The sequence below is a fragment of the Arctopsyche grandis genome, chromosome 1 (genome assembly GCF_051622035.1).
Source record: "Arctopsyche grandis isolate Sample6627 chromosome 1, ASM5162203v2, whole genome shotgun sequence".
Classification (NCBI taxonomy): domain Eukaryota; kingdom Metazoa; phylum Arthropoda; class Insecta; order Trichoptera; family Hydropsychidae; genus Arctopsyche; species Arctopsyche grandis.
The window spans coordinates 17,101,310-17,111,922 of NC_135355.1; the positions used below are offsets into that span (position 1 = coordinate 17,101,310).

The 10,613-nt window shown below is 41.1% G+C and overlaps 1 protein-coding gene across 1 annotated transcript; it reads left to right on the forward strand.

Moving 5' to 3' along the window:
- Positions 1-284: 284 nt before the first annotated feature.
- LOC143918945 (uncharacterized) lies at positions 285-3,096 on the forward strand. The gene is made up of 6 exons (XM_077441076.1): positions 285-672; positions 1,795-1,886; positions 1,957-2,104; positions 2,179-2,271; positions 2,346-2,500; positions 2,581-3,096. Exons 1-6 carry the CDS (start codon positions 606-608, stop codon positions 2,800-2,802), a joined length of 777 nt encoding a protein of 258 aa, XP_077297202.1. The 5' UTR covers positions 285-605; the 3' UTR covers positions 2,803-3,096.
- Positions 3,097-10,613: the final 7,517 nt, after the last annotated feature.

Genomic DNA, 10,613 nt, shown 5'->3' on the forward strand with positions numbered 1-10,613 from the left:
TTAAGAAGAAGAAGAAGAACAATTAAATGTGTATGCATGTATTCGTTTTCATGAATACATGTAACACCCAAAAGAAATAATGTAAAGAAACTTATTTTAATTTTTCCACATCAAATATTGCCTAGCATTAAAATGTTTACGTTGTAATTTATATGATAAGAATGATAGATAATATATGAGCATGTATGTATGTATGTACATATTATATTTTGTGGACATTTTACCTGTTGAAAATTCAATACATATGTATGTATGTATGTACCTACCTAGTGGAAAATAATATCATCTTACCTTGAGAGAATCACCTTGTACATACATATTATGCGATTCCATTTAAATGTGTGTTATTTTTTTTCATAATCCAGCGATTATAGTGATTTATGTCTGGGGTTCCTTTTGAATGTTTGTACTATGATCTAGTGGTAGAAAGCGTTATACAATTTGACGACACACCAGTCCTTTGGTTGTTCGAGTTGTGCCACTTGCGATCATACTCACTGTGATATTCTTCTAATGTGGACGTCGATCGTAAGAAGCCACTTACAAAGACACGATTGAATCGTTTACACTTGAATATTGTAAATAAATAGTGAATCAGGTTCAAGATGAAAGCTTCTGTGTTGAAAGTTCTAGCGGTATTGTACACGTTTAATTTTCATTGCGCTAACAGCGGTAAGTACTTATGATTTGTACATTTTTATTTGTATATATTTACAGTATAATTCGCAACATTTTTTTTAATTTTGAAGAATACTGATCATTATAAAAATATTAGTTATTTAGATAAACTAAATATTTTAAAGACAAAATAGATAAAACTTTTATACACATCGAATATTGAGATTCTAATTTAAAAATAAAACTTATCTTACATACGTACTCATGTAGCACATCAAATTATAGAGGTAAAGCGTATTAAGGCATTAATTCTAAATTGACTTACTTTCTATTTCTAATCGAGTAAAATAAAAAATACAAAAATGTTCCATTGAAAATTAGAACCTGAAATATATACATACATATGTATATGTACATATAATTCGTTATAATTGAAATTGGCTTAAGTCCATATTCCTTTAATTCGAGAAATATCTTGCAAAACATTAAATATAACGTATTGCGTTTAACAATATTTAAAAACGTTTATTTGAGATTCTGGACATATCAAATTAAAAGTGATAACAATTTGTGAAAGTTAAGTTAAAAAGAAATAGTGTTTTTGGAACTGAAAATTGGACTTCCGCCACATTCAAATATGACGGATCATATAATCATATTAATTGCACAATATATTTGTGAATTTGTAATACAAAATATGTATATATGTGACGAACTTAACAATTTATAGAGGAACAGGCTGTTCCTCTTGTATCCTGCCCGTGCACATTAAGTAAGGCGTATTATTCAAAGTTTACTATTAAGTAATGTATTCAAAATTTACGTACTACACTTAATTTTTATACTAAAAATTAGGTTGCCCAACTTTGAGCTAGAATAAGTTTTTACAAAATCATCTAATAAATAAACCGGAATGTAGAGGGTTAACGATAGTTATTAAGTCGTTATTTAGATCGCGTAAATTTGCATACAGATGTTTAATAAGTGGTACAGAATTGTAAATTCATAAATCTTTCGATGATGGTACGATTTATAACACGTTTAATGTACTCGGATATTTCGAGCAGGTAATAGAAGACTATGCAAAAATTTTAATTGTGTGCGATTAGCGGTATTTTTCACGGATTTTTTTGTAGGAATATATTATGTTTTTATATATCGTTTGTTTGATTTCAGAACCCATTAGGCATAGTGAAATCAAGCCAAGATTATTGGTGTTCAATGACCCATCCGATGTTTCAGTATTTTACAGTCTACAGAGTAACGACGTATGTCAAATAAAGTTTTTCATTGATTTTTTAGCCGAGTAAATTTTAACTTAATTAATTAATTTTTAAGACTATTAAGAAAATGTCGCCACGTCCGTGGTTTGCACCTGGCCAATCTCTAAAATTGCCTTTTATTGGAGATCCGTGTGCATGCAACGGTTATCAGTGTGGCTGTTGTGCTGGAATCAGGATAAGCCAGTTTAACTTCGACAGACAAAGTATTTGAATATTATTAAGTATTTCAATTAAACTGCAGTAAAAAAACTTTTAAAATCTTAAATCTTTCACACAGTTTGTGCTAACGTGACCTACGACTCTTATCAGTTTGGATTAGTGTTGGACGTTACAATAAACAATAATTCAGTTCTACACAACGTCTTATCAGGTAACAACCACTTTATGTAAACATGTTATTGTAAAATGTAAAACATTCATTGTAATGGCTTTCTATTTATTTAGCAAAGAATCCGCCACCAATATGTCTACCTGTACCGCTTGGACCGATTCCTGGAGTTACGTTTTGTATCAAATTATACGACATCTACACAGACAGTTTTAACAATTTACACGTTTGTATGGATTGGGAATTAAGGCTAGCATCTTTTCCAGTTTTGGTAAGTTTCATCGAGTTTATTAGCTGTCATCTTATTTTTCACAAGAAGTTTGTATTTGAAACCGATATAAATCTCTACAGATACTGCATTTCGATTGTATAAATATTGGAACCAGTGGAGTTTCCGTGGTGAAGCCTGGAGATGAAGAAATTATCCTTGCTCCCCCCACGACGGAACATGTCGATGAAAACGATGGAACTATTTACGACGAAGTGACTGAACTGAAAGCTGATTATAGTGGAGAATATCACAACTCGTATTATGATGATAAATTAATTTCGTACGATTATAAAGATAAATGAGTGCTAGAATAAATAATTTATACTGATTATACACTTCATAAATGTACAACAAAAAAAAAAATAAAAAAACATTTTTTAGAGGGTAGAGACCGCAGTAATTATTCTAAAATATGGTACGCAGCCATTTGAATTTGAATACTAAAAAATGGCACGAACAGAAATCCAGTGTAATCACAATTGCATTATTCACTATTTTTTTGATTTTTAAATGCTTTTTATTATTACGAAATTATGTTCACAATACATCTTATATCTATTTTAATAGCTACTGATCTACTGATCATTTTCTATTTTACAATTTTAATTTTAATTTAATTTGGTTAGTAATCACAGTATTATATTATTCTAATGTTAGTCTAAAGCGTAATAGGAAAAAGAGCTCAAAAACCTATTTACAATCCTTATAAATGTTCATAATACATCTAATACACAATATTAATTAAAGACTCTCTAAAGTCGATGACCTAAAGCAGATTGTGTTTAGGTAATCTGTGTTTATACCTGAAGGGTATAGACATTTTGTTGTAATCACCGAGACTCTTCACAAGTGTGTTAGTATGGTTATTACTTATTAGTGATTCTGTCATAGAATCTACTGGTTAGTTTGTTAGTAATGTCTGTAACAAACGGAATATTATATATGGTGTACAGACTCCAGGGATGTTCAACTCGAGAGCACCCCGGAAGTCGGTTTTGTGAGATAGCTAGTGGTAAGCTTGGGCGGGGCTGGTTTCCTCAAGGTGCCTTCCTTCGTCGTCGGTGGTCTGGTCTCTGCTGATGTTGGCTGCTCTGCAATGTCCCTTTCTCCTTCGTAATGTGCGTGGGATGCGTGATGTGGAAAAAGGGAGGAAATTGTATAATAATGAAAACAGGTTGTAATTCTGTTTGTATGGTGACTGTATTTTATATACATATATATATATATACAGAGATCAAGCAGGGGGGACAGGGGGGGGGGGGGAGTAACAAAGTAACCACGCGTGCCTTTTGAGGTTGGCCACGCGTAGCTCAGTTGTCTGCCTTCTGGACGAAGACAGACCAAGCTTCCTCTGGTGCACACCGGACGGATACTGGAGCTGGTCTCCAAGTATCGTCACAACCCTCACCAGCCTCTAGCTGGTGATTTCGGTGGCGAGGTGGGCCCCGTAAACCCCGGGGTGTTTACGCGCCAAACCGCTATTGGCAACTGTCAGTTTGTGTGCCAACCGCTGTCTCAGGGTGGCCAGCACAAAAATATATCGGCCAAATCGTGGGCCGTAAAGCCACAAAAGCCGATCATCAGACATAGTCTGAACATACTCCCCCCGTTGGAATCCAGAGGATCGGATTCCAAAACAAATGAATTAATCAAGAGACTAATGAAGCATGACAAATGAGATAACAAAAGAACACAACAAAAAAGACATAAACAATACACAATCAGTAATCAAAACAAAGGTTCGTCCACCGTCAATCGTCCCGCTGTACATTAACAGCTGACTAAGCCCGCAAGAAACAACCAACAAGGTAAACAAACAAACAAAAAACCAACACCAGTGCTAGGTAACAATATTGTTAAGCCGTTACATGTCCCATATGCATTGATAGCTTCATTACCAACACCAATCAACAAACAAGAGACAAAAAAAACTAAATGGAAACACATTTAACTAAATCACAACACAAATTAAAGACGCCAACTTTAATGTGGGACGTTTTGAACGTTCGCCACACCGTTGCACAAATTCACTGAGTGTTGCTCGACTGGCAGTCGAGCTACTCGCCGGACTGCTCGCTTGGTGTTGCTGATGGAGGAGTAGTAGGACCTACTCCTGTGCCCCTGTCTGCCAGGGGCCGCTGCTGCATGTGCTGGTGTGGTAGCACCCTCGCTCCGGGCTGATCGACCAGATCCTCCTGCTGTTGCGCAACTAGTGGTGCGCCAACTAGGAACTGGCCAGGAGTTAGGGGAGCTGGGTTGGGAAGGTCGAAAGATGTGAGGGTTAAAGGGCGCGGGTACATTGCGCTTCGGCAAGCGGAATCTTCGTACCGCGGAAATACGCGATTCGTCCAGGGGACGCGTAACTGTCTTGACTGGACGTCTCGCGCCAAAACAAGATAACGGATCACGACCCGTTGTGTGATGGCAATTCCGAGAATCGCTTGAAACTGTGGGCGCTTCTAGAGAGCCGCCCAATATCCAGCCGAAAGCTGTATTCATCATCGCGATGCGTCCTACTCTGTCACCGCGTGACTTGGAGGGAACTAAAATGGTACGTTTGCCATTGCGTAACATCGCATGATAGGCGTCGCTGCCTATCACCATATCCACTGTACCGGGAATATCGAATGACGGATCGGCAAGGGGGAGATGAAGCGGCAAATGGCTCCGAATCTCGGACACGTTGCGCGATGGAAGTTGATTCGCGATCTCGGGCATGATTGCGCAATCGAGATCAACACTGGAGCCCTGATTGGGGATGCGCGGTAGAATTCGAATTACCGCGCCACTAGTAATGGACGTCCTATTTGAACCTATTCCTACCAGGTTGACGTCCATCCTTTTCGACTTTAAGGCGAGTCGCCTTCTTAAGTCTTCAGAGATGAGGTTGAGTTCGGAGCCGTTATCTAATAATGCTCGAACCTTGTGCGAACGCCCATCTCCGCCGCGAACTTGTACTTCCACGGTGGATAACAGGACAGTTCGGGCGTGAGAAGGCGATACGCGTCTCACCGAGTGTAAAACCAACGATGATTTTACGGGTTTGGCGTTCTCTGATTTCTTTGGGCTCCGATAATGTTTGGCCTTATTTAAAGGCGAAGTTTGGTATGGAGTTGAGTCATGTAACATGGTGTGATGGGCATGACCGCATTTGAAGCATCTCTGCTTTGTTTGGCACGCGTGAACTATGTGCCCTGGCCTCAAGCAGTTGAGACATAGTCGACGTTTTATGGCGTTCGACCTACGCTCATCACCGCTCATTTGGCGGAATGATGGACAGGCTAGCAGAGAATGACTTCCGCTGCAACTGATGCAGGAGGGGCGTTCCCTCCTCACATGCAGAACTGCTGCCTTCGGATTCGTAATGGTTCTTGGTCGAGGATTCGACTCGCTTTTTAAGACGAAGTCGGCATTTTCCATCGATTGGCACTGGCACGTTAGAAAATGCATTATTTTGCTAAACGTGCAGTCTTCATACTTGGGAGTCTGAAGCTCCCATTGCTGAAGTGTACTCCGGTCGAGTTTTCTGGTGATAAACATCACCAGAATCTCGTTCCAGGTCTCGACCCGGACGCCCAAGTTAACGAGCGCACGTACATGCATGTTGGCATCATCTATGAGACGACGCAGACTGACGTGATTGTTGCTCACAACTGGCTCGGCTTCAAGCAATGCCTGAAGGTGATGCTGAACAATAATTTTCTTGTTGTTATAGCGCTGATCCAAAATAGACCACGCGCTCGTAAATGAATTTGAAGCTAATTCCAGGCCGTCAACTAAACGTTGGGGCTCTCCTTTTAGGCTTCTTAGTAAGTATTGGAACCGGACGATTTGCGAACTCTCGCCGGCCATAGCGGCCAAGAAGCGTTGTGAAAAAAGCGGCCAATTTTGGACGTTGCCTTCGAAGGTGGGCAAATGGGGCAATTTTATTGCCGAATTTGATTGCGGTACAGGTGACATTGTAAGGTTAGCGCCATCTAACGGTGAAGCGCTCAATTGCGGCTCACGCAAATTGATTGCTTCGGTGCATCGCACGAAGGCGGCCATATGCTCCCTATCAAATAGGTCCACGACGGATTCGGAGGCCTGCGCCTCTTCTTGGTCCAGCTCGTTTATCTGAGCTTGGATCGCTTCGAATTCAGACAGTAATGGTCTGATTGTTTCGAGCCTGATTCTGAGCTCGAAGATGCTCAGATCGTCCCCCAATTGATTCGCGTTTCTCGTTAACCGAGCGCGAATGCTTTTCCGCGTATTTTTAAGCGTACTCAAAAACGCCATTATTGAAATGCGACGAAATCAAACAAAGGAAAAAATGGACGCGGGAAAAAACAAAATGGACGTTGACGACCAAAAAAAATAGCAACAACAGAAAAATGCTAATTACGACCAACCTGGATTCGACGACGTTGGAAGACCAGCTCTGAAGACATCCGGGTCGAAGGACCAAAATGTACAGACTCCAGGGATGTTCAACTCGAGAGCACCCCGGAAGTCGGTTTTGTGAGATAGCTAGTGGTAAGCTTGGGCGGGGCTGGTTTCCTCAAGGTGCCTTCCTTCGTCGTCGGTGGTCTGGTCTCTGCTGATGTTGGCTGCTCTGCAATGTCCCTTTCTCCTTCGTAATGTGCGTGGGATGCGTGATGTGGAAAAAGGGAGGAAATTGTATAATAATGAAAACAGGTTGTAATTCTGTTTGTATGGTGACTGTATTTTATATATATATATATATATATATATATATATATATATATATACAGAGATCAAGCAGGGGGGACAGGGGGGGGGAGTAACAAAGTAACCACGCGTGCCTTTTGAGGTTGGCCACGCGTAGCTCAGTTGTCTGCCTTCTGGACGAAGACAGACCAAGCTTCCTCTGGTGCACACCGGACGGATACTGGAGCTGGTCTCCAAGTATCGTCACAACCCTCACCAGCCTCTAGCTGGTGATTTCGGTGGCGAGGTGGGCCCCGTAAGCCCCGGGGTGTTTACGCGCCAAACCGCTATTGGCAACTGTCAGTTTGTGTGCCAACCGCTGTCTCAGGGTGGCCAGCACAAAAATATATCGGCCAAATCGTGGGCCGTAAAGCCACGAAAGCCGATCATCAGACATAGTCTGAACATATGGCATGCAGTTTCTTCAGGTTAGTATATATGGGTGTATTCTATGAATGGATAGCAATGTATGACTTTACTAGCTATTACAATAGGGCTGCCATACATCCTGGTTTTGAGGTCTTTGTCCCAGCATCCCTGTCCGAAAGTCATTTGTCCCGGTCATATAAAATTTACGAAATACAAAAATATCCTTTTCATGGAGTTTCTACAGATTCCAGCAATTATAAATATATGAAGATGTTTCCAATACTTATCCATTATTTCACAGAAAATGATGGCTTAACAATTAAACTGCTGGAGTTACAAATATTACCAAATGAAACGTCGGATACAATAACGGCATTTTGCATTGAGGCACTAAAAAATTCTAGTATTCCAGTAATAGGCCTCATATCATTCAGGGTTGACAATATTAACACGAATTTTGGGGGAAGAGGTAGGCACGGAATAAATAATGTTTTTTATAAATTATAAGAAACGTTGTCCGCAAATATAATACACTAGCTGTATTACCCGGCTTCGCTCAGTGTTTATAATATAAACCGCTTAAACATGACTAAGCTAATTTAATTAAAAAAAAAAAAAAATTTAAAAATTAAAAAAAAAAATTAAAAAAAAAAATAAAAAATAAATAAAAAATAAATCAAAAAAAAAAATCAAAAAAAAAATTTAAAAAAAAAAAAAAAAAAAATCAAATTTTTTTTTTGCCTTCTAGGGCTTCGCCCTCGGCACCCCCCTGAGCCTTTGCCTTCTAGGGCTTCGCCCCTCCACGCCCCATGAGCAATTGCCGTTTAGGGCTTCGCCCCCATGATCAGTTGCCTTTAAGGGCTTCGCCCCTCCGCGCCCCCATGATTCAAAGCCGTCTAGGGCTTCGCCCCCCTTAGTTAATGCCTTTTAGGGCTTCGCCCCCCGCGCCCCCAAGATTAATTGCCGTTTCGGGCTTCGCCCCCCTTAGTTAATGCCTTTTAGGGCTTCGCCCCTCCGCACCCCCATGATTAATTGCCGTCTAGGGCTTCGCCCCCCCTAGTTAATGCCTTTTAGGGCTTCGCCCCCCGCGCCCCCAAGATTAATTGCCGTTTAGGGCTTCGCCCCCCTTAGTTAATGCCTTTTAGGGCTTCGCCCCTCCGCGCCCCCATGATTAAATGCCGTCTAAGGCTTCGCCCCCATGATCAGTTGCCTTTTAGGGCTTCGCCCCTCCGCGCCCCCATGATTAATTGCCGTCTAGGGCTTCGCCCCCCTTAGTTAATGCCTATTAGGGCTTGCGCCCCATGAGGCTGGGCCCCCCGGGCCCCCATTCGGGGCCCCACGGGGCTGCGCCCCTTGTGGCGCCCCCTTTTGAGCCCCATGGGGCTGCGCCCCATGAGGCTGGGCCCCCCGGGCCCCCTTCGGGGCCCCACGGGGCCCCACGGGGCTGCGCCCCTTGTGGCGCCCCCTTTTGAGCCCCATGGGGCTGCGCCCCATGAGGCTGGGCCCCATGAGGCTGGGCCCCCCCGGGGCCCCACGGGGCTGCGCCCCTCGTGGCGCCCCCTTTTGAGCCCCATGGGGCTGCGCCCCCCGGGCCCCCTTCGGGGCCCCACGGGGCTGCACCCCTTGTGGCGCCCCTGGCGGCGCCCCATGAAGCTACTCGCCTTGCGCCCCCGCGGGGGTGAATCCATTGAATCGAAAAAAACAAATCGGCGCCCATGGATCGAAAAAAAAAAAATCGAATCACGTGTTCGATGACGTCACCGATCTACGGACGATGACGACCAAGGATATTTACATACAAAGTCTCTTTCCAAATTATAGATTAGATATAGAAGGAGTCGGTTGTCCTGCACACATTATTCATAATACAGCTTCTACTTCCGCTGATGTCTTGTCAATAGATATAGAATGTGTAGTTTTAAAATTATTTTTTTTTTTTCAATATATACAGTAAGGAATGGAAAACTCAAATATTTCTGCGAGTCTGCTGAGGTCACATATAATAACATGCTATCCCATTCAAGATACAGGTGGTTATCGCTCCTTCCAGCAATTGAAAGAATACTATGGATGTGGGAGCCGTTGATTTTTTTTTTCTTAGAAAAAGAAAATCCTCCAAAAGCGATAACGGATTTTTTTACAAATCCATTATCAAAACTTTATACCTAGTTTGTAGACAGCCAAATGTTTTTGATTGAAAAGCAAATTAAAAAGCTTGAAAAAACTATCATAACTGTCAAAGAAGTGAAAAATATTTTAGAGGACACAAAAAAAATTCGGGTGTGACCAACACATGACTTTATCTATGTATTTGAGGAATATAATAAGGTTATAAAACAAAATTCGATATTGAACCGTACAGACAGATTTAAAATACTAATAACTATGATAGCAATACAAATTGAGCGCAAATGTATGGAAACTTGTACAAGACAAAAGTTCTACTTCCGGTTGTCGGATTTTGTTCAAATTACATGTGTACATACATACATATGTATGTATATAATGATAAAAATCATATTTAATTTGGAAATATTAATTCAGATTTCTAATATTATTACAAAGCTCTTGAATTATTTCAGTCGCAGCTTCTTAGAAAAACTTTTTAATAAAAAAGTATGTGGTTATTTATTACTATTTTTATTTTAAGGATTGATCCCTGGCCCTAGATCTACATACACATGTATTTTTGCCAATCAGTTAATTTTTTTTTAGATTAAACACTCGTATTATTCCAAACTAATCAAATGCATTTAGCCTTTATAGACTAGGGAAAACACCATATGTAGTTATTGGCCAAGCTAAAGTCGTTGCCCATTTCGATTTTAAGTTAAAAAAATAAGAACCTTAAGATAATTCTGAATATTTTTTGCTTGGTTTGGTTGGTTGGATGGGGAGGAATTGGATGATACATAGGTACTCGTAGATCAATATATGAACAGCACTCGCTCATAGATCAGACTCTGCGGTCTGAAAGCGAGCTACGCTCAACAGTCAACGAAGTCTCCATGGGCGCCCGCAGAAAAAGGGGGGG